At 44.6% G+C, this 25,123-nt stretch overlaps 1 protein-coding gene across 1 annotated transcript; it reads right to left on the reverse strand.

The window, feature by feature from the left end:
- Positions 1-1,105: 1,105 nt before the first annotated feature.
- On the reverse strand, positions 1,106-24,310 carry LOC311104797 (RING finger protein 44-like). The gene is made up of 11 exons (XM_084146720.1): positions 23,936-24,310; positions 19,052-19,237; positions 18,091-18,325; positions 16,971-17,090; positions 11,861-12,034; positions 10,242-10,409; positions 7,230-7,339; positions 6,947-7,034; positions 5,606-5,727; positions 1,470-1,569; positions 1,106-1,263 (listed from the first exon to the last, which is right to left on the reverse strand). Exons 2-11 carry the CDS (start codon positions 19,156-19,158, stop codon positions 1,201-1,203), a joined length of 1,287 nt encoding a protein of 428 aa, XP_084002846.1. The 5' UTR covers positions 19,159-19,237; positions 23,936-24,310; the 3' UTR covers positions 1,106-1,200.
- Positions 24,311-25,123: the final 813 nt, after the last annotated feature.

Consider the following 25,123-nt stretch of genomic DNA (forward strand, 5'->3'; position numbering starts at 1 on the left):
CAGGGCAGGGAGGAGGAGGGAATATATACCCGACAGGTCGGTGACGGTGCATCACTTCCATCATTCTCAGTGCCAGATGAGTCCATAACCTCAGGCTTATTTTAACCACAGCAAGTCTTACTTTCACAATAGCAGATTGAACAAGAAAACGACCAAAAAGAGATAGAACTATTGAAATCATCAACACATTATTGCGAAACATACATTATTAACAGGTCACTTTGCCCATCAGTCGCCTACACAAACATGCATCTATGATGGTCAGTCAGCCAGGCTTCTCCTCCAAGCCAGCGGAATGATCTAGTCTCCTACAGTTTTAACCGTGTTGAAGTATTCCTATTATTGGTCTGCTGATTGAACAACGTGTGACGCCTCTCTCCCTCTCTCCGCTCCACCAGGCCCCCCCGTCCCCCCCACCCACCGTCATCACCATCTCCCATGCAGGCAGCTCCAACTCCCATCTGTCACAAAGAACTAACCAAAACCACAAGATAACAAAAAGTAAAAACCTTGTAAACGTAAAAGCCCAACGACAACAACAACAACAACAACATATGGTAGGTCACATCTTTGGAATCTGCCACACTGGGGCAGGCAGAGGAGCAGAACGAGGAGGTGGATCATTGGATATCCCAGACAGACAGACAGACAGACAGACAGGCAGACAGACAGACAGACGGGACTATGAGGTTGTAGTAGGCTGTAGCTTTTCATCAGACACAGCAGTAGAAGAACAGCAGAGGTACGACCGAGGGAGGGGCTCCAAACATACAATATTAGATTGCTTATTGTTGTTGAGGTGGAGCAGGAATGGTGGGGGGGGGACGCAAGCAGGGTAGGTGGTAGGAGTGGGGGTGGGGGGGCCGTAGGACGCAAGCAGGGTAGGTGGTAGGAGTGGTGGTGGGGGGGCCGCAGGACGCAAGCAGGGTAGGTGGTAGGAGTGGTGGTGGGGGGGCCGCAGGACGCAAGCAGGGTAGGTGGTAGGAGTGGTGGTGGGGGGGCCGCAGGACGCAAGCAGGGTAGGTGGTAGGAGTGGTGGTGGGGGGGCCGCAGGACGCAAGCAGGGTAGGAGTGGTGGGGGGGGGGGGGGGGGGGGGGGCGAAGGACACAGGCAGGCTGAGGCTGGCGCTAAGACAGACAGACTGTGGGTTTAGTTTTGTGCTGCTTTCCAATCAAAGACCTCAAAAGCCTGGGTGTCACTCACTCCACCTCGCGGTGCACCTCTGACGCGTCCGCCCGGCAGATTGGACAAGTGCGATTGGTCTGGGAGAAAGACAAAACGGAACAAAAAGAGGTGTTAACCTGTCCATCGCATTAAGGTGAAGTCAGCGTCCCAAATGGCACCCTACGCCCTATATAGAACACTACTTAGGGCCATAGGGCTCTGGTCTAAAGTAGTGCACTATATAAGGAATAGGGTGCCATTTGGGACGTACTCTAAGAGTTAACGACGGATGACATCAGCTTACCTTTAACCATTTGTCGACACACTTAGCGTGGAACTCGTGGTTGCAGGGTAATACTCTCAGTAGCTGCCTACACTCAAAGTCACTAAAGCACACGACACACCTGGAAGACAGACCTGAGCATTACACAGAAGTATGACATTATTTGATGTTTTTGAATAATACAAGTTGTAAATACGCTTCATGAGTAGTTCATGACCCTGGGGTGGCAACACATAAGGGTTTCCTATTGTTTTATACCGTTCAATACAACTTCAGCATTTTCACAAAATGTCTGCATTTCCTGCACTTTTGTTATCATGTCCACACTGTGCCACGCAGCATGGTAGCAAAAACTCTAGGCCTAGTTAACTGGTGAACGGTTGGAATCATGGATTATAGTGGGCTGCACCTTGAATACGTTGTTGTTTGACATGACAACGAATGAATAAGCCAGGGAGGAATGATTGACAGGGTAGGAACCAAAGTGTTGGTTAGTCTTTTCCAGGGGACCCTCATTAGATGTTACATTACATGTTGTTTTCTTACTTTCATGTAGCTAGCGAACATATTTCCGCTTCGCCCATTCCTCTGGGATTTAGAAGATACCGTTGCACCAACAACACGCTGACCTAGTCCTACACCATCACTGGCATTAGGCTGTATTAGCTAGCTAGTCCTACACCATCACTGGCATTAGGCTGTATTAGCTAGCTAGTCCTACACCATCACTGGCATTAGGCTGTATTAGCTAGCTAGTCCTACACCATCACTGGCATTAGGCTGTATTAGCTAGCTAGTCCTACACCATCACTGGCATTAGGCTGTATTAGCTAGCTAGTCCTACACCATCACTGGCATTAGGCTGTATTAGCTAGCTAGTCCTACACCATCACTGGCATTAGGCTGTATTAGCTAGCTACGTGTGCTCTGACTAGCCAGGACAAACTCATTTTCACAATTTCACTAATATCAAAATCAATAAAATCATAGAATGTTTTTGGGTTCATTTAGTCATTTACCTGATTATGTAGAAAAATTGCTACAACTACCATTTATATTCCTAAAACTGTTGCTGCTATCCTGTTGTCATGTATTATTTATATATAACTGAGTGTCAAAACACCAGTTTTAAAATGTCCAAATTCATAATCAATATGCTGAAATAACAGGTTAAGACATTTTAACTAATTTAGAAAAAATTAAACACGGAAATATTACATTTACATAAGTATTCAGACCCTTTAATCAGTACTTTGTTGAAGCACCTTTGGCAGCGATTACAGCCTCGAGTCTTCTTGGGTATGATGCTACAAGCTTGGCACGCCTGTATTTGGGGAGTTTCTCCCATTCTTCTCTGCAGATCCTGTCCGGGCTCTGGCTGAGCCACTCAAGGACATTCAGTGACTTGTCCCGAAGCCACTCCTGCGTTGTCTTGGCTGTGTGCTTAGGTTCGTTGTCCTGTTGGAAGGTTAACCTTCACCCCAGTCTGAGGTCCTGAGTGCTCTGGAGCAGGTTTTCATCAAGGATCTCTCTGTACTTTGCTCCGTTCATCTTTCCCTCGATCCTGACTAGTCTCCCAGTACCCAGAGCATGATGCTGCCACCACCATGCTTCACCGTAGGGATGGTGCCTTGTTTCCTCCAGTTGTGACGCTTGGCATTCAGGCCAAAGAGTTCAATCTTGGTTTCATCAGACCAGAGAATCTTGTTTCTCATGGTCTGAGAATCCTTTAAGTGCCTTTTGGCAAACTCCAAGCCGGCTGTCATGTGCCTTTTTACTGAGGAGTGGCTTCCATCTGGCCACTCTAACATAAAGGCCTGATTGGTGGAGTGCTGCAGAGATGGTTGTTCTTCTGGAAAGTTCTCCCATCTCCACAGAGGAACTCTGGAGCTCTGTCACAGTGACCATCGGGTTCTTGGTTACCTCCCTGACCAAGGCCCTTCTCCCCAGATTGCTCAGTTTGGCCGGGCGGCCAGCTCAAGGAAGAGTTTTGGTGGTTCTAAACTTCTTCCATTTAAGAATGATGGAGGCCACTGTGTTCTTGGGGACCTTCAATGCTGCAGACATTTTTTGGTACCCTTCCCCAGATCTGTGCCTCGACACAATCCTGTCTTGAAGCTCTACGGACAATTCCTTCGACCTCATGGCTTGGTTTTTGCTCTGACATGCACTGTCAACTGTGGGACTTTATATAGACAGGTGTGTGCCTTTCCAAATCATGTCCAATCAATTGAATTTACCACAGGTGGACTCCAATCAAGGATGATCAATGGAAACAGGATGCACCTGAGCTCAATTTCGAGTCTCATATTAAAGGGTCTGAATACTTAAATAAGGTATCTGTTTATTTATGATACATTTGCAAAAATTATTAAAAACCTGTTTTCGCTGTGTCATTATGGGGTACTGTGTTTAGATTAATGAGGATTTATTTATTTATTTAATCTATTTTAGAATAAAGCTGTAACGTAACAAAATTTGGAAAAAAGGAAGGGGTCTGAATACTTTCCGAATACACTGTATATAGAAAAGTATGTGGACACCCCTTCAAATTAGTGGATTCTGCTATTTCAGCCACACGCGTTGCTCGAGCACGCAGCCACGCAATCCCCATAGACAAAACATTGGCCTTACTGAAGAGCTCAGTGACTTTCAACGTGGTACCGTCATAGGATGCCGACAGTCAGTTCATCAAATTTCTGCCCTGCTAGAGCTGCCCCGATCAACTGTAAGTTCTGTTATTGTCAATTTTAGAATAAGGCTGTAATAGAACAAAAAGTCAAGGGGTCTGAATACTTTCCGAATTCACTGTAGTAGCCATTTATCAACTAATCTCCTTGTGGTACAATGTTTACGGTAGATGGCCCAATACGAAATAGGAAACAATACACTTTTTTGTCAGGATAATTTCAACGAATCATCTCTCCACAGGTTGTTCTAAAAAGTGACAGGGGGTTGGCTTTCGTTTGAGTGATAGCTTGACTGTCAAATCTGTGTATTAGTTTGTGGCCAGCGACTTTTATACAGAGTGCGCCGCTAATTGTCTTTTGACTTTGAAAAACGACAACAGCGTTATAAATCCTGCGACGGACAGGCGCGTATGACAAAATCAACGGTATCAAATTAATAATATTAATCTGATTCAAGCAATCGATTTAGAGTCAGCTTGATGACTTTACACTTTTATAATAACCAGTGGTGTGTATTCATGGATGCCAAGGGAAGCCAGGCTTCCCCAAAAAATTTTACCAAGAAAAAAATGTATATACATTTTCTTCAAGTCAAGGGAAAATATGTCAAGGGAAGCAAGTTTTGATTTGTCTTCAGACCAATTACATCAGAAGCCAAACGTAATTATTGACAGGAAAAAACTTGAATTGTTGCATCTCGTTGTGTTGTCCTCCGGTGGCTAGCTAGTTAAAATCATCCCTTTCCTAAATTAGCCATGGAGGGAGATAGGGATTTTGGACTTAACTTTTAATTATCCGTACTGGCCAATGATTATAAAGTCGATTCTGATCCAAGCGTAAATTCTGTGGTTTGCTGTTGTTAGCAGCAGTGTGACAGGGGGTGGGGCTTGGTGTGACAGGGGGCGGGGCTTGGTGTGTAAGGGGGTGGGGCTTGGTGTGACAGGGGGTGGGGCTTGGTTGACCGGGGGCGGGGCTTGGTGTGACAGGGGGCGGGGCTTGGTGTGACAGGGGGTGGGGCCTGGTGTGACAGGGGGCGGGGCTTTGGTGTGACAGGGGGCGGGGCTTTGGTGTGACAGGGGGCGGGGCTTTGGTGTGACAGGGGGTGGGCTTGGTGTGACAGGGGGTGGGGCTTGGTTGACAGGGGGCGGGGCTTGGTGTGACATGGGGCGGGGCTTGGTGTGACATGGGGCGGGGCTTGCTGTGGTTAGCAGCATGCACCAGAAGGAGAGGGAGAAAGACGACTCCAGTAGCAAACAGAGTAAACTAAAAAAACAGACATTACACGCGCTGGAGATGCAGATCACATTTAACAAACCAAATATTGAAATACCGTTATAGAAATTAAAGTAAAAACCCAAACCGGTCAGTGCATAAATACCGGTATATAGTAAAATACTGTACAGCCAGCCAGCCAGCCAGCCAGCCAGCCAGCCAGATAGATAGAGAGATAGAGGAAGCTTATCTTACAGCGTTTGTTCAGATTGATGGTTGTCGAGGTTGAACCTGTAGGATGGAAGCTGCTCAATGTCTGCCTTGGTGATTCCTCGTGGTTTAGCCTCTCCTAGCCTCTCAGCCAGGTTCAGTAATGCCTGAGGGACGAGAGGGTGAGAGAGACCAATATATTTAGGGCCAGTTGTTTTGGTTTATTTACATTTTTATTGACCGGTAAATTTCCAGCATTATCCACTAGGTTTGCTGCAGGTAGAAAATCCAAGGAAATTGTATTTAATTGACACAAGCTGTCTCCAAATCAATCAATCAATCAATGCCTGATTGATTTTTTAACTACAACTTCCGAGTCTGCTGGAGAGGATCAGCTTGAGCAAAGTGAGGTGTAGAATCACTGATCTACAAATAGTATTCCGTGCCAATTAATAGTATTCCCTGCCAATTAATAGTATTCCGTGCCAATTAATAGTATTCTGTGCCAATTAATAGAATTTTCCCCATTAAGATTCATAGAGCTCCGCCTCCCCTGGCCTAGGGGATCCCCCCCCCTCCCCACCAAACACTCGCGCACAACCACACATTGATTGGATTGTGTTCTAGCTAAAGTCAATTTCCTAGTATTTTCTACCTGCAGCAAACCTAGTGGATAATGCTGGAAATACAGGTTTAAAAAAAAACAACAAAAAAAAACATCCAAAACAACTGGCCCCAATATATAATACATGTGCAGGTACAAAACACAGAAACACACAGACACAGAAAGAAACACACAGAGAAACACACAGAAAGAAACACACAGAAAGAAACACACAGAAAGAAACACACAGAGAAACACACAGAGAAACACACAGAAAGAAACACACAGAAAGAAACACACAGAGAAACACACAGAGAAACACACAGAAAGAAACACACAGAGAAACACACAGAGAAACACACAGAAAGAAACACACAGAGAAACACACAGAGAAACGCACAGAGAAACGCACAGAGAAACACACAGAGAAACACACAGAGAAACGCACAGAGAAACGCACAGAGAAACGCACAGAGAAACACACAGAGAAACACACAGAGAAACACACAGAGAAACACACAGAGAAACACACAGAAAGAAACACACAGAAAGAAACACACAGAGAAACACACAGAAAGAAACACACAGAGAAACACACAGAGAAACACACAGAGAAACGCACAGAGAAACACACAGAAACGCACAGAGAAACGCACAGAGAAACACACAGAGAAACACACAGAGAAACACACAGAAAGAAACACACAGAGAAACACACAGAGAAACACACAGAGAAACACACAGTGTGTTTGGTAAGTGTATTGATGACCTGGTCCTCTCACCTCATAGTTCTCCATCTCCACATCATCTACGTCCAGGTCCAGACTGATGGCTGGTCCCACTGCTGTAGGAGGCACAGGAAGCATCGACCTGCACAGAGACACAACGGTCACACATCACCCAGACTAAAATAAGGATGTGGAAAAAGGCAATGTATTGAGGGTATGTTCAGTTACGTTAGCACCTCACCTTGTACGATTTTAGGTCCTGAACGACTTCGGGTCATTGAAAAGCACTTTGTAAAGTACCTGTATCATTTCGTTCTTTATTTCATTTCATACTCACAGGAAGTACGGCAGGAAGCCTGGGTAGTAGGGTGGTGGGGGCGGAGGTGGGGGCTGCTGTAACCGGTACCTGTGGCCGTTGACACGCCGCGGCAGCATGTGGGGGTATGGCTGAACAGGAGACAGAGAGAGACGTAGCTGTTAACATGGTGGGGGTGAAATATCCTATGGAAGTGACTGGTTATTTAAATGGGAATTACGCTAGTTCTGTAGCTTTAGCTAGTTCTACAATCTGAACCCTTCCCAGTGGTAAGGCTTTAGTTAGCATCACTTCACACAGCAAGCATAGCATAGAGCTAGCTAAAGCCTTACCACTGGGAAGGCTTTAGCTAGCATCACTTCACACAGCAAGCATAGCATAGAGCTAGCTAAAGCCTTACCACTGGGAAGGCTTTAGCTAGCATCACTTCACACAGCAAGCATAGCATAGAGCTAGCTAAAGCCTTACCACTGGGAAGGGTTGGCTAGCTCTATGCTATGCTTGCTGTGTGAAGTGATGCTAGTTAAAGTTTTACCAAAAAAAAACAGTGAACATTCAATTGCAAAAACATTGAAAATATTCCATTGGCTCTGTCAGGTCCATATTGGGTAGACATCAATAGGAACATAGGAAATTACTATGAAATAATACAATATTTCAGTTGTGTACATTACCTCGTTTTTATTTGACGAATGTATTATTTTCCATTCCTTAAAGTCGTCATCTCATCTCTGCTCAGGCAATAGCAGTCAGCCAGCCAGACCATCTAAATGTCATCTCTGTGCTCCCCGTACTGTCCCGTCTTTAGTCATCCTATTTAGCTACCCTCCCTAAGTATGCTGCAGAAATGCCTGACTAAATCATTTGACTAGTTCTTTAAAGTAGATAAGGCATATACTTTCAGGAACTGTCTCTGTCCCTCTCACCATCGTGTTGTGCACATTTCCTCTCTCATGCGGTCCTTGCGGTCTGTGTGTATCTAACCTAACGTAGCAGGCGTAAAAGTGTATCCGGACTGAGATCTGTATACCAACGAGGAGATGCTCATGTCTATGCCCTAATAATGGGAGCGGGAAGGCTGGTGTCCAAAATAAGTCAGTAGAAACGCATTGGGCTTATTTTGGATCGATTTGAGGCGAGTGAAACCTCTCGCTTCGCCTCTTCCTGGCGCACTGGCGCACTGATTATGGTCATTGTAGTTCATTACCACGTTTCTGATTATGGTCATTGTAGTTCATTACCACGTTTCTGATTATGGTCATTGTAGTTCATTACCACGTTTCTGATTATGGTCATTGTAGTTCATTACCACGTTTCTGATTATGGTCATTGTAGTTCATTACCACGTTTCTGATTATGGTCATTGTAGTTCATTACCACGTTTCTGATTATGGTCATTGTAGTTAATTACCACGTTTCTGATTATGGTCATTGTAGTTCATTACCACGTTTCTGATTATGGTCATTGTAGTTAATTACCACGTTTCTGATTATGGTCATTGTAGTTCATTACCACGTTTCTGATTATGGTCATTGTAGTTCATTACCACGTTTCTGATTATGGTCATTGTAGTTCATTACCACGTTTCTGATTATGGTCATTGTAGTTCATTACCACGTTTCTGATTATGGTCATTGTAGTTCATTACCACGTTTCTGCAGGTAGGTTGAATATTTGTTTAAATGAAAACTACAACTCCCATAGTTCGACTTGATTTCTCTCGTGAATGATTTGATTTCCTCTCTAGAGAAACGGCGCGTTGGGCTCACAAAAAAAACAAAAAAAACAAAATGGAATTCAAGTAATTGAACCGACGTCCGTCAATTAGTTGTTTAATAACCCCCCCCCCCCCAAAAAAAAAAAAAACTAAAAGTAGGTTAATCGCTCAGCACTAATATCTACCTCTAACTTCCTTCATACTGGATGGAGACATAAAAATGGTGTCCACAAGTTCATCTGACTCTGGTGAAGTAGACAAAAGGCCTAATGGCCAAAATCCTGAACTATCCCTTTAATAAGGTAAAAATACACTATCGTAATTAACTGCAGTCACGGCCGGCATGTACTTCCAAAAAAGGTCTCAATAAAAATGTCCAAGCGGCTGAAAAAATTTCCTATTCGGCACCTCCAATGTACTGTACAAAAATATAAAACACAACATGCAATAATTTCAAAGATTTTGCTGAGTTACAGTTCATTTAAGGATATCAGTCAATTTAAATAAATTCATTAGGCCCTAATCTATGAATTTCACATGACTGGCCAGGGGCGCAGCTATGGGCGGGCCTTAGCGGGCATAGGCCCACCCACTTGGGAGCCAGGCCCAGCCAATCAGAATGAGTTTTCCCCTACAAAAGGGCTTTATTACAGACAGAAATACTCATGAGCACCCCTCCTGGTCATGCTATTTAATCAGCTTCTTGATATGCCACACCTGTCAGGTGGATGGATTATCTTGGCAAAGGAGAAATGTTCACTAACAGGGATGTAAACAAATTTGTGCACAACATTTGAGATAAGCTTTTTGTGCATATGGAACATTTCTGGGATCTTTTATTTCAGCTCATGAAAGATGGGACCAGCACTTATATTTTTGTTCAGTATAAATCCCTCACGTCCCAAGGATCCCGGATAGCACTAACCTTACTGCCATGCACAGGTCGGAAGTCTACAACAGCTCAACACATTGGAGATGCTGAATGAAGAGGCCTTTTTTCGGTTGCATGTAACTTTTATTTAGACCTTTTTTTGGAAGTACATACCGGCCGTAACGGGAGTAATGACGATAGTTGCTGGTGAATGGGAGTTTCAATCAGACACTGGTTCAGCTAGCTAGCTCTATGATGTAAAGTCTTACCCCTGGGGATCGGCAGGTGTCAGGTAAAGTCTTACCCCTGGGGATCGGCAGGTGTCAGGTAAAGCCTTACCCCTGGGGATCGGCAGGTGTCAGGTAAGGTCTTACCCCTGGGGATCGGCAGGTGTCAGGTAAGGTCTTACCACTGGGGATCGGCAGGTGTCAGGTAAAGTCTTACCACTGAGAAGGGCATCTCCTGGTGCAGAGGATCCTGAGGGAGGTACTGGAGGGGGACAGAGGGAGGCATCGCTGGTGGGTGGTGGTGGCTCGAGGGAGGGTAAGAGAACGTTCCTAATGGGTGCTGGTCCCCCCTGAGATCCACCTCATTCTCTACCCTCTGGAGAGGCTGGCCGACCGACGGGAGAGGGAGAGGGAGAGGGAGGGAGAGAGAGGGAGGGAGAGGGAGGGAGAGAGAGGGAGAGGGAGGGAGAGAGAGAGAGAGAACTAAACAGTCAGTGGATCAACTCCTATACAGACTGTGCATTCAGAAAGTACCACTGAAAACAATACAAGTATTTGGTTCATACATTCTAACTTAAATCCTAGGCGACTCATCACTTTTTTTTTTATTTTATTCATGTGGATCAACTACTGTGTATGTGTCTTAGAAGACGAGGCGTACGTCTAAATGTTATTCGTAACGGACAGGGCTCCGTCCCAAATGACACCCTGTTCCCTACATAAGGCAAACTACGGCCCGCACGAGTACAATTAATAAAGACTGGGGGTTGAAAAACACTCTTGATAGAAAGTAAGTCGCTTTGGATAAAAGCGTCTGCTAAATGGCATATTATTTATTTATTAAAGTAGAAATTGTAATGGACCTACACTGCCTTCAGAAAGTATTCACACCCCTTGACTTTTTCCCAGATGTTGTGTTACAGCCTGAATTTAAAATAGATTAAACAAATGGTTTAAACAAATCTTGATGTTGCCTTTTAGCCAAAACGTTTGCCCCCCCCCCCCCCCCGCCTTCAATAGTGCAATACGTTACTTTATGTTGGTAGTAGTGAAGGAGTAGCTAGCTAGATACCTACTACAGAGTCCATGGTCTGCAGTGGCTGGGCTCCTACTATGGAAAAGCCAGAGACGGCGAGACACCTTGATGAGACCGCGCTGCCTGCCTGCCTCCAGACTTTCTCTCCCTGCTTGACCACCTCCCTCAGGATGACCACTCCAAGCCATGAACTTTCTAATGACTGTCCATCATGATGTTGGTTTTTCTAAATTGCATGTATTTTTTTTATTACTTTAAAGCGCTTTGAGATTATTTATTTTTAATGTAATGAATAGCGCTATAAAAAAAAAAAAATTCATAAATTATTATTACCTTTGACCAGAACCTTATGGGCCCTGGTCAAGGTAGTTGATAGATTAATTTGTATTTTAAGCTTAATGACTAAAGGATTTCACCCCAAATACAGTATAAATGTGTGAACGGTGTTAGAGTTATAATGTAGTGGCAACCCACTAACAGAGGGGGGCGGGACTAAACATTCCAGGGTGAAGGAGAAAGGTGGAAACTGTTTAAGAAAGCCTCCTAAAGGTGGGCGGAGCAAAGGGCCTTTGTGTGTCAAGGGCTATAAAACAGGAGTGTATGGGTTTTGGCGCCAGAGCTCTCCATGAATAAAAATACAGATCATTCTTGCTGGTTGTGGACCTTGAATCATTTATGATTAAAACCAGAGCCTTACAACCTCTGGTAATGATTCAAGCTTAGGTTGAATTAGAGATAGACATTCTCATGACAGTAGTGCACTGTGTAGGGTTCCATTTGGGACTCAAGAGGGCACTCACCATGCGTGTGTGCTGCCTCTGGAGAGGGAGGAACTGGCTGAGAGGAGTAAGGTGAGGAGGCTGGTGGGGGGGCCCCGGGGGGTTGGGGTGCAGTATAAAATGCTCCCTGGAGATCAGCGGTGGGAAGGCTTGGTAAGACACCGGCAAATGCTGCATTGTACAGGCTTGGATGAGCTAGAAGAGAGAGACAGAGAGAGAGACAGAGAGACAGAGAGACAGAGACAGAGAGAGAGAGACAGAGAGAGAGACAGAGAGACAGAGAGAGAGAGAGAGAGAGAGAGAGAGAGAGAGAGAGAGAGAGAGAGAGAGGGGGAGAGAGACACACTATTAATAACAAATGACAATAATAAACTGTGGTTAACCATACGGAACAAGACTGGCAGGACCGTCCTCAAGAAACCAATTCAACATAAGTCAAAGCAGTAAGAAATAATCTTCTATGGATTATAAGCGATCTATGGGTATTACTAGCCAAACACGGCCAATCCTTACTCTACACAAACACATGAGCAGGAGGGAATATGTCCAAAGCACAGATGCAATGACGTCAAAAGTATTAGCAAAGATCGTGCTGCTAAACAGCTTAAGAAAGAAGAAGTGTTGGTGGTGGTATGGTGTATTGGTGGTGGTATGGTGTATTGGTGGTGGTATGGTGTGGTGGTAGTGGTATGGTGTGTTGGTGGTGGTATGGTGTGTTGGTGGTGGTATGGTGTGTTGGTAGTGGTATGGTGTGTTGGTAGTGGTATGGTGTGTTGGTGGTGGTATGGTGTGTTGGTGGTGGTATGGTGTATTGGTAGTGGTATGGTGTGTTGGTATGGTGTGTTGGTGGTGGAATGGTGTGTTGGTGGTGGTATGGTGTGTTGGTAGTGGTATGGTGTGTTGGTGGTGGTATGGTGTGTTGGTAGTGGTATGGTGTGTTGGTAGTGGTATGGTGTGTTGGTGGTGGGATGGTGTGTTGGTGGTGGTATGGTGTGTTGGTAGTGGTATGGTGTGTTGGTAGTGGTATGGTGTGTTGGTGGTGGTATGGTGTGTTGGTGGTGGTATGGTGTGTTGGTGGTGGTATGGTGTGTTGGTAGTGGTATGGTGTGTTGGTGGTGGTATGGTGTATTGGTAGTGGTATGGTGTGGTGGTAGTGGTATGGTGTGGTGGTATGGTGTGTTGGTGGTGGTATGGTGTGTTGGTGGTGGTATGGTGTGTTGGTGGTGGTATGGTGTGTTGGTGGTGGTATGGTGTGTTGGTAGTGGTATGGTGTGTTGGTAGTGGTATGGTGTGTTGGTGGTGGTATGGTGTGTTGGTAGTGGTATGGTGTGTTGGTAGTGGTATGGTGTGTTGGTAGTGGTATGGTGTGTTGGTGGTGGTATGGTGTGGTGGTATGGTGTGTTGGTGGTGGTATGGTGTGTTGGTAGTGGTATGGTCTGTTGGTAGTGGTATGGTGTGGTGGTATGGTGTGGTGGTATGGTGTGTTGGTGGTGGTATGGTGTGTTGGTGGTGGTATGGTGTGTTGGTAGTGGTATGGTGTGGTGGTAGTGGTATGGTGTGGTGGTATGGTGTGTTGGTGGTGGTATGGTGTGTTGGTGGTGGTATGGCGTGTTGGTAGTGGTATGGTGTGTTGGTGGTGGTATGGTGTGTTGGTGGTGGTATGGTGTGTTGGTGGTGGTATGGTGTGTTGGTAGTGGTATGGTGTGTTGGTAGTGGTATGGTGTGTTGGTAGTGGTATGGTGTGTTGGTGGTGGTATGGTGTGTTGGTGGTGGTATGGTGTGTTGGTAGTGGTATGGTGTGGTGGTATGGTTTGTTGGTAGTGGTATGGTGTGTTGGTATGGTGTGTTGGTGGTGGTATGGTGTGTTGGTGGTGGTATGGTGTGTTGGTGGTGGTATGGTGTGTTGGTAGTGGTATGGTGTGTTGGTGGTGGTATGGTGTGTTGGTAGTGTTATGGTGTGTTGGTAGTGGTATGGTGTGTTGGTGGTGGGATGGTGTGTTGGTGGTGGTATGGTGTGTTGGTAGTGGTATGGTGTGTTGGTAGTGGTATGGTGTGTTTGTAGCAGGGGTTGGAACCGAAATTATTTTCCAATCGTTTCGTTCTGAAAATAACCTTTTTTTTTTTTTGTTCGGTTCCACTGTTCCAACCAGCAAAATAAAGTTCTGAACCGGTTCGAACCCAAATAAAAGTACTGGTTTAGATCGTTTCTTTCTGTTCTTTTTGAAACCTCTGAAATATAAAATGTATCTCAACATTAAATGACGTCACCAGTCAGTGAAGATAGAGCAGCTTGCTGTGGAGCGGGTCAGCTGTATAGGAAAGTCGTTAAGAGCTAATTGTATTTTGCCGTAAAAGCATGGTTTAACCATAATGAAAAGACACATACACACTGTGCTGTCAGTCACAGTCTAGGGTGAGATATGCAACTGGAGGAGAGAGCGACAGAGGAGGAAGCTTGCCTTGAAGCGCTGGGCATCTTGTTATCACATGCATCATCTGAATTAGGTCCACAGAATTATACCTACGGTGGACCACCGGCTTCCATGAAGGACCTTTGAACTTCCGAGTTGGTTTAACGTTGGACCAGAGCAAACGTTCGCTAGCTAGCTAACAAGCTTGTGTGTGCAGAGCAGCACTACAATTTAAAACACGTCTTACCTTCTTGTAGTTAATAAGTGCGATGTGAAACGTGATAACTATACTATCCTTAACTAGCATTGAAAAAGTAAATCCATTCTTCTCTAATTATACATCTCTCCCCAATTTCTGAATTACACTTGTAACGTCGTCAGTAGGCTACAGTAACCTAGGCTACAGTAACCTAGGTTACAGTAACCTAGGCTTAAGAGGGGAGGGGCAGGTGGCCTACACACACCCACTGGCAAAGATGTCCAGCTGGCAGGCAGACGCTGGAATAAGTGACAGTGAGGGCTTTGCATTGGCCATTTGTTGTGATTTTTGTGGAACCCCCCCCCCAAAAAAAAAAATATGCCTGGAACGTAAAATAACGTTATTAACCGGTTCCCATGCTTTTAAAATAACGGTTCTGTTCCGGAACAGTGTAGATCACTTTCGTTTTGGGTTCTGTTCCTCAAATAATGTTGTTATTTTCCGTTTATTTGGTTCTGTTCCCCCTGAACCGGTTCCAACCCTTGGGTGGTAGTGGTATGGTGTGCTGCAGAAGTGTACTAGCTAGTGTGGCTGGAGTGGTATGATGTGTTGGTACCAGTGTATTAACAGTGGTATGATGTGTTGGTACCAGTGTATTAACAGTGGTATGGTGTGTTGGTACCAGTGTATTGACAGTGGTATGATGTGTTGGTAGCAGTGTATTGACAGTGGTATGATGTGTTGGTAGCAGTGTATTAACAGAGGTATGGTGTGTTGGTAGCAATGTATTAACAGTGGTATGATGTGTTGGTAGCAGTGTATTAACAGTGGTATGGTGTGTTGGTAGCAGTGTATTAACAGAGGTATGGTGTGTTGGTAGCAATGTATTAACAGTGGTATGATGTGTTGGTAGCAGTGTATTGACAGTGGTATGATGTGTTGGTAGCAGTGTACTAACAGTGGTATGATGTGTTGGTGGCAGTGTATTAACAGTGGTATGATGTGTTGGTAGCAGTGTATTGACAGTGGTATGATGTGTTGGTAGCAGTGTATTGACAGTGGTATGGTGTGTTGGTAGCAGTGTATTGACAGTGGTATGATGTGTTGGTAGCAGTGTATTGACAGTGGTATGATGTGTTGGTAGCAGTGTATTAACAGTGGTATGATGTGTTGGTAGCAGTGTATTAACAGTGGTATGGTGTGTTGGTAGCAGTGTACTAACAGTGGTATGATGTGTTGGTAGCAGTGTATTAACAGTGGTATGATGTGTTGGTAGCAGTGTATTGACAGTGGTATGGTGTGTTGGTAGCAGTGTATTAACAGTGGTATGGTGTGTTGGTACCAGTGTATTAACAGTGGTATGATGTGTTGGTAGCAGTGTATTAACAGTGGTATGGTGTGTTGGTACCAGTGTACTAACAGTGGTATGGTGTGTTGGTACCAGTGTACTAACAGTGGTATGGTGTGTTGGTACCAGTGTACTAACAGTGGTATGGTGTGTTGGTACCAGTGTACTAACAGTGGTATGGTGTGTTGGTACCAGTGTACTAACAGTGGTATGATGTGTTGGTAGCAGTGTATTAACAGTGGTATGATGTGTTGGTAGCAGTGTATTAACAGTGGTATGGTGTGTTGGTAGCAGTGTACTAACAGTGGTATGATGTGTTGGTAGCAGTGTATTGACAGTGGTATGATGTGTTGGTAGCAGTGTATTGACAGTGGTATGGTGTGTTGGTAGCAGTGTATTGACAGTGGTATGATGTGTTGGTAGCAGTGTATTGACAGTGGTATGATGTGTTGGTACCAGTGTACTAACAGTGGTATGGTGTGTTGGTAGCAGTGTACTAACAGTGGTATGATGTGTTGGTAGCAGTGTACTAACAGTGGTATGATGTGTTGGTGGCAGTGTATTACAGTGGTATGATGTGTTGGTAGCAGTGTATTAACAGTGGTATGATGTGTTGGTAGCAGTGTATTAACAGTGGTATGGTGTGTTGGTAGCAGTGTATTGACAGTGGTATGATGTGTTGGTAGCATTGTATTAACAGTGGTATGATGTGTTGGTAGCAGTGTATTAACAGTGGTATGGTGTGTTGGTAGCAGTGTATTAACAGTGGTATGATGTGTTGGTAGCAGTGTATTGACAGTGGTATGGTGTGTTGGTAGCAGTGTATTAACAGTGGTATGATGTGTTGGTAGCAGTGTATTAACAGTGGTATGGTGTGTTGGTAGCAGTGTACTAACAGTGGTATGATGTGTTGGTGGCAGTGTATTAACAGTGGTATGATGTGTTGGTAGCAGTGTATTAACAGTGGTATGATGTGTTGGTAGCAGTGTATTGACAGTGGTATGGTGTGTTGGTAGCAGTGTATTGACAGTGGTATGATGTGTTGGTAGCAGTGTATTGACAGTGGTATGATGTGTTGGTAACATGGACGTCACTGACATTCCAGCTCTTCCTTTTCAAACTCACAGGAGGAGGAAGGCAGCAGAGCAGAGAGAGCTGTCCGCTGAACATTACCGAACATGCTGGGAGCTGCTGACTGTTGCACCCTGGGAGAGGTTGCCCGGTGTGGATGGGGAAACCGTGTGTCGTCACCGTGGTAACAGTGTAAGAGATTGGAACGGATCCCTGATGCATCTTGGTACAAGAGAGAAAACAGTGATTTAGTCAATTTCCAAACAACTTCAAAAGACAAAATGCAACATATAGTCAATGTCTCATTTTGAAGACTGTTCTATGTATCATATACACAAAGGTTCTATTTTTCTTTCTCCAAAGCTCACGGTATCATAGAGCTCACGGTACATTAGAGCTCACAGTATCATAGAGCTCACAGTACATTAGAGCTCACAGTCCCATAGAGCTCACAGTACATTAGAGCTCACAGTATCATAGAGCTCACGGTAGATTAGAGCTCACGGTACATTAGAGCTCACAGTACCATAGAGCTCACGGTACATTAGAGCTCACAGTATCATAGAGCTCACAGTACATTAGAGCTCACATTATCATAGAGCTCACGGTACATTAGAGCTCACGGTACATTAGAGCTCACTATACAATAGAGCTCACAGTACATTAGAGCTCACGGTACATTAGAGCTCACAGTATCATAGAGCTCACAGTACCATAGAGCTCACAGTATCATAGAGCTCACGGTACATTAGAGCTCACAGTATCATAGAGCTCACTGTACATTAGAGCTCACAATATCATAGAGCTCACAATATCATAGAGCTCACGGTAGATTAGAGCTCACTGTACATTAGAGCTCACTGTACATTAGAGCTCACGGTACATTAGAGCTCACAGTACATTAGAGCTCACGGTACATTAGAGCTCATGGTACATTAGAGCTCATGGTACATTAGAGCTCACGGTACATTAGAGCTCACAGTACATTAGAGCTCACGGTACATTAGAGCTCACAGTACATTAGAGCTCACGGTACATTAGAGCTCACGGTCCCATAGAGCCTAACAGACATAAATAACACCCAACTGGCCCAGATCTTAAAACAGTGTGAATTTCAATTTGCTAGACTACAACATCCACTGTGAAAGTAATGGAAGGACCAGGTCCCAAAGGGAATAGGGTACCCATTATTTTGTGTGTCCCCACTACTACAGCGGTGTACCTGGTCGTGTAGATCCACCATGATGGGGGTCTGTTGATGCTGAGGTGGGGGGTGTGCGGCAGGGTGCAGCATGCGTGGCGGTGCACTGGAGTGGCTGTACTGTCTGGCCTCATCTAAAGGAACCTGCTGACGTTGCTGGGAGAAGAGAGGGCGGTGGAAGTTCTCATCCTGGAGCAGGGCGTTCTGCCGTGCTACCGGTCGGTCTCGGCTCCCCCACTGTCGTCTCACTGGCGGGCTGCGGGAACATCACGTAAGCACACCATGAAACATCAGGCATACCATGAAACATCAGGCATACCATGAAACATCAGGCATACCATGAAACATCAGGCATACCATGAAACATCAGGCACGCCATGCATTAAAAAATAAGTGTATGAAATGATCTGTTTAGGGTATACTTAGATTACATTAAACATGTTTATGAACATCACAGGTTAGAGAAGGTCAGTGGGAAAAAAGGCCCCCCAAACGACAGCTAGAATCCAAAAGACATGATGGTCGCCTTTTTGTATTTTTGGGGCTGGAACATCAAGCACACCATGAAACATCAAGGATACCACGCATAGACAATTAACATGAGCTGTTTAGGATATACTTAGACAATTGTCATAATTTTTTTTATACAACCGTTTTCTTTTTTACAAATGTTAATTCTGCTATTCTTCAGTTCATGTAAACTGGGACAATAGTGTATCAAATCCATTGAAAGAAGTGCTGTCTGGCCAGTTAATCCTTGAATACTAAACCCTATGTAGTAGACCAGACCATACTATTCAGGAAACCACAGGATGGATGGCCCATCATCCCACGATGACAGTTGATTCAAAACAAAGGGCTCTGCGTCCCAAATGGCATCCTCTTTCCTTTATAGTGCATTACTTTTGACCAGGGCCTATAGTAGTGTGCTGAATAGGGTGCCATTTGGAACACATCCGTGTACTAAGGCAGTAGTATTCACCTTCTCCTGAGGTGCACTGGGGTGTCACAGGGCTCTCCTGGGAACCTCCTCTGGTTCAAGGGGGCTGTTGGTGGCCGCCTAGTCACTGCTATTTCCCATGGTCGCATTGGTGACGTCGTGGGGACCGACGAGTCACACTCTGGAAGAGGAGGCCTTCACTTGTGCCTTCTAACCTCTGTCTTTACCCTGAAAATAAAAACACCATTAGCTACCTAACCACGCTCACAAACTAGCCTGGATATTCAAAACTGAGGTTGATTTGAAATGTATGAATATAAACTATTCAGACGCCTTGACTTTTTCCACTTTGTTACGTTACAGCCTTATTCTAAAATTGATTGATTTTATTTTTTTCTCAATCTACACACAATACCCCATGATGACAAAGCAAAAACTGTTTAAAACTCAAATATCACATTTACATAAGTATTCAGACCCTTTACTCAGCACTTTGTTGAAGCACATTTGGCAGCAATTACAGCCTTGAGTCTTCTTGTGTATGACGCTACAAGCTTGGCACACCTGTATTTGGGGAGTTTCTCCCATTCTTCTTTGGAGATCCTCTTAAGCTCTGTCAGGTTGGATGGGGAGCGTTGCTGCACAGCTATTTTCAGGTCTCTCCATAAAAGGCCTAATTGGTAGAGTGCTGCAGAGATGGTTGTCCTTCTGGAAGGTTCTCCCATCTCCACAGAGGAACTCTGGAGCTCTGTCAAAGTGCCCATCGGGTTCTTGGTTACCTCCCTGACCAAGGCCCTTCTCCCCAGATTGCTCAGTTTGGCCGGGCGGCCAGCTCTAGGAAGAGTCTTGGTGGTTCCAAACTTCTTCCATTTAAGAATGATGGAGACCACTGTGTTCTTGGGGACCTTCAATGCTGCAGACATTTTTTGGTACCCTTCCCCAGATCTGTGCCTCGACACAATCCTGTCTCGGAGCTCTACGGACAATTCCTTCAACCTCATGGCTTGGTTTTTGCTCTGACATGCACTGTCAACTGTGGGACCTTATTTAGACAGGTGTGTGCCTTTCCAAATAATGTCCAATCAATTGAATTTACCACAGGTTGACTCCAATCAAGTTGTAGAAACATCTCAAGGATGATCAATGGAAACTGGATGCACCCGAGCTCAATTTCGAGTCTCATAGCAAAGGGTCTGAATACTTATGTAAATAAGGCATCCGTTTTTTTTTTTTTATATATTTGCTAAAAATGTCTAAAAACCTGTTTTCGCTGTGTCATTATGGGGTATTGTTTGTAGATTGATGAGGACTTAATTTATTTAATCTATTTTAGAATAAAGCTGTAACATAACAAAATGTGGAAAAGGGGAAGGGGTCTGAATACTTTCCCGAATACACTGTATATACACAAAAGTATGTGGACACCCCTTCAAATTAGTGGATTCGGCTATTTCAGCCACACCCGACAGGTGTATAAAATCAGTGTCAGCACAAGAACTGTTCGTCGGGAGCTTCATTAAATGGGTTTCCATGGCTGAGCAGCCGCACACAAGCCTAAGATCACCATGCGCAATGCCAAGCATTGTAACGCTTGCCACCATTGGACTCTGGAGCAACGGAAATGTGTTCTCTGCCTGGCAGTCTGACGGACGAATCTGGGTTTGGCCGATGCCAGGAGAACGCGACCTGCCCCAATGCAGTGCCAACTGTAAAGTTTGGTGGAGGAGGAATAATGGTCTGGGGCTGTTTTTCATGGTTCGGGCTAGGCCCCTTAGTTCCAGTGAAGGGAAATCTTAACGCTACAGCAGACAACGACATTCTAGACGATTCTGTGCTTCCAACTTTGTGGCAACAGTTTGGGGAAGGCCCTTTCCTGTTTCAGCATGACAATGCCCCCATGCACAAAGCAAGGTCCATACAGAAATAGTTTGTCGGGATCGGTGTGGAAGAACTTGACTGGCCTGCACAGAGCCCTGACCTCAACCCCATCAAATACCTTTGGGATGAATTGGAATGCTGACTGCGAGCCAGGCCTAATCTCCCAACATCAGTGCCCAACCTCATTATTGCTCTTGTGGCTGAATAGAAGCAAGTCCCCGCAGCAATGTTCCAACATCTAGTGGAAAGCCTTCCCAGAAGAGTGGAGGCTGTTATAGCAGCAAAGGGGGGGACCAACTCCATATTAATGCCCATGATTTTGGAATGAGATGTTCGATGAGCAGGTGTCCACATACTTTTCGTCATGTAGTGTATATATATATATATATATATATATCGAATCATTTCTGGGTAACAATTAAGTACCTTACTGTTATATAATATATATATATATATATATATATATATATATATATATATATATATATATATATATCTTACTGTAATAAACTCAGCAAAAAAAGGACCCGGTCTTTCAAAGATAATTCGTAAAAATCAGATTAACTTCACAGATCTTCATTGTACAGGGTTTAAACACTGTTTCCCATGCTTGTTCAATGAACCATAAACAATTAATGAACATGCAACTGTGGAACGGTCGTTAAGACACTAACAGCTTACAGACGGTAGGCAATTAAGGTCACAGTTATGAAAACTTAGGACACTAAAGAGGCCTTTCTACTGACTCTGAAAAACACCAAAAGAAAGATGCCAAGGGTCCCTGCTCATCTGCGTGAACGTGCCTTAGGCATGCTGCAAGGAGGCATGAGGACTGCAGATGTGGCCAGGGCAATAAATTGCAATGTCCGTACTGTGAGACGCCTAAGACAGCGCTACAGGGAGACAGGACAGACAGCTGATCGTCCTCACAGTGGCAGACCACGTGTAACAACACCTGCACAGGATCGGTACATCCGAACATCACACCTGCGGGACAGGTACAGGATGGCAACAACAACTGCCCGAGTTACACCAGGAACAATCCCTCCATGAGTGCTCAGACTGTCCGCAATAGGCTGAGAGAGGCTGGACTGAGGGCTTGTAGGCCTATTGTAAGGCAGGTCCTCACCAGACATCACCGGCAACAACGTCGCCTATGGGCACAAACCCACCGTCGCTGGACCAGACAGGACTGGCGATTTGGAGGTGGAGGGTCCGTCATGGTCTGGGGCGGTGTGTCACAGCATCATCGGACTGAGCTTGTTGTCATTGCAGGCAATCTCAACGCTATGCGTTACAGGGAAGACATCCTCCTCCCTCATGTGGTACCCTTCCTGCAGGCTCATCCTGACATGACCCTCCAGCATGACAATGCCACCAGCCATACTGCTCGTTCTGTGCATGATTTCCTGCAAGACAGGAATGTCAGTGTTCTGCCATGGCCAGCAAAGAGCCTGTATCTCAATCCTATTGAGCACGTCTGGGACCTGTTGGATCGGAGGGTGAGGGCTAGGGCCATTCCCCCCAGAAATGTCTGGGAACTTGCGGGTGCCTTGGTGGAATAGTGGAGTAACATCTCACAGCAAGAACTAGCAAATCTGGTGCAGTCCATGAGGAGGAGATGCACTGCAGTACTTAATGCAGCTGGTGGCCACACCAGATACTGACTGTTACTTTTGATTTTGACCCCCCCTTTGTTCAGAGACACAATATTCAATTTCTGTTAGTCACATGTCTGTGGAACTTGTTCAGTTTATATGTCTCTGTTGTTGAATCTTATGTTCATACAAATATTTACACAAGTTAAGTTTGCTGAAAATAAACGCTGTTGACAGTGAGAGGACGTTTCTTTTTTTGCTGAGTTTATATCAACTCATTTCTGGGTAACAATTTAGTACCTTACTGTAATAGATTGCTAAAAAACTATTTGCCCAAGCAAGAATTTTGCTATTCTTTGTTATTGATCTATTAACCAATTTACCACATGGTGATGTCACCATGGAAAGCAGAAACTCACGCCCATGCAAACCTGCTGATTAGAAGGTCCTGTGCAGATTAGATTTTCAACCAGCAACTATCAGGAAATTACACAGATCAAAATTTGGCACACTTGTACAGTGTTAGTTTCATCAGCTGTTGTACAATATGAGATTAAAAACACAGGAAAAACTGAATTTGGCTGCACTGGGCCTTTAAGATGTAATTAATTTTCTATCAGACTGAAAAAGAATACTGTACTAACTGTAAGTCGCTCTAGATAAAGGCATCTGCTAAATGACTTAAATATAAACATATAGCTATCTAACGAAATGTGCAAGGTGCAATGCGTTTACACAGACAGCCCATTCTGATATTTTTTCCACTAATTGGTCCTTTTTTGATCAAGTCCAATTTTTTCACACCAGATCTTTTTCAGAGCTGATGTGATTTGTCAAAAGACCAATTAGTAACAAAAAATAAAACATTAAATTGGGCTGCCTGTATAAAACGCAGCCAAAGAACTGTTGGACGTCATCAGTTTGTTAGTAGGGGGCGCTGTAGCTAACTGAAACAAAAACAAGGAAAGCCAAGTGCTCAGACAGAAACAAAGCAACAACAAAGGACGAGGAGTTAGCTAGCTAAATAAGTAGCAATAATAGATTTGTTTAACGTTTCAATAAGACAACCATGCAACGATAAAGCATCTAACGTTACACTTCTATTTTAATTGCAAGTTGCATGGCTGATATGCAATGATGCTAAAGCATTTAGCCTCAAAAAGCACAAAGGCATTGCTTGCAATGGACACAGGCGCTAGCCAGCCGTTATATAAGCCAAGGTAGCCGTATACCGTCAACCACATTTTTGCAGTGTGCATCACATGCACAAAATAATCTCAAGCTTTTCAATCATATTTCGCAAATATGCTAGCTATCATCAATAGCTAAATGCATAAAATTAGCGCGCTAGGTAACTGTAGGCAGGTTAGCTACAGTTAACTAGCTAGCTAATCATATTTTCCTTTCAGCTAACTGTGCATGCAGAACTAGCTAGCCATCTTCAGCTTACTTGCTTTTAGTCTCAACTCAGAAGAAGAGGGATGCATGGACTGAGGTTATTTTAGCTATGAGGTGGGGAGTGCAAATGCTGTCGTTTTCAAGTTTGACAGGTGCCCTTGGTGTCTGAAGTTTCAGTTGCAACGACAAGGCAGATATCGTTGTTCGCTAGCTAGCAGGCAGATATCGTTAGCTGGCTGTGTTGTTATGCTAGTAGATAGCCTATTTGGCTAGCTAACGTTATTGCATAGTCCATCCATCAGTCTTAAAAAAAAAAAAAAAATCTAGAAACGGGTATATTGTTTTTCTATAACTGGCGTATAATAACGACTTCGTTTAGAATGATTAATTCCGATAAATGTAATTGCCAGCATTCCTTCGCGTGTTGTCACCGAGGAATAATAACAACGGTTGTAGTAGCTTGTTGTGATGAAGCCACACCTCTCTCCTGCGTTACTGTTAGAAACACCAATCACAAACAGGAGGCGTGCCCGCAACCACACCTCTCTCCTGCGTTACTGTTAGAAACACCAATCACAAACAGGAGGCGTGCCCGAAACCACACCTCTCTCCTGCGTTACTGTTAGAAACACCAATCACAAACAGGAGGCGTGCCCGCAACCACACCTCTCTCCTGCGTTACTGTTAGAAACACCAATCACAAACAGGAGGCGTGCCCGAAGCCACACCTCTCTCCTGCGTTACTGTTAGAAACACCAATCACAAATAGGAGGCGTGCCCGAAACCACACCTCTCTCCTGCGTTACTGTTAGAAACACCAATCACAAACAGGAGGCGTGCCCGAAACCACACCTCTCTCCTGCGCTACTGTTAGAAACACATTTTACATTACATTTTAGTCATTTAGCAGACGCTCTTATCCAGAGCGACTTACAGGAGCAATTAGGGTTAAGTGCCTTGCTTAAGGGCACATCGACAGATTTTTCACCTAGTCGGCTCGGGGATTAGAACCAGCGACCTTTCGGTTCCTGGCACATCGCTCTTAACCACTAAGCTACCTGCACCAATCACAAACAGGAGGCGTGCCCGACACCAATTACGCTTTACAGCTACATTTTATCCCAAATAAACTATCCACATCCTGAGGGGATGTGAATCCTTGATCACAAATACCTACAAATCAAGAAACCACACAGGCCTGGCAGATTTACAGCTTTGATGCTCAACAGATCAAATAACT

The sequence above is a fragment of the Coregonus lavaretus genome (genome assembly GCF_964263955.1).
Source record: "Coregonus lavaretus genome assembly, chromosome: 29".
In the NCBI taxonomy this organism is placed as follows: Eukaryota; Metazoa; Chordata; class Actinopteri; order Salmoniformes; family Salmonidae; genus Coregonus; species Coregonus lavaretus.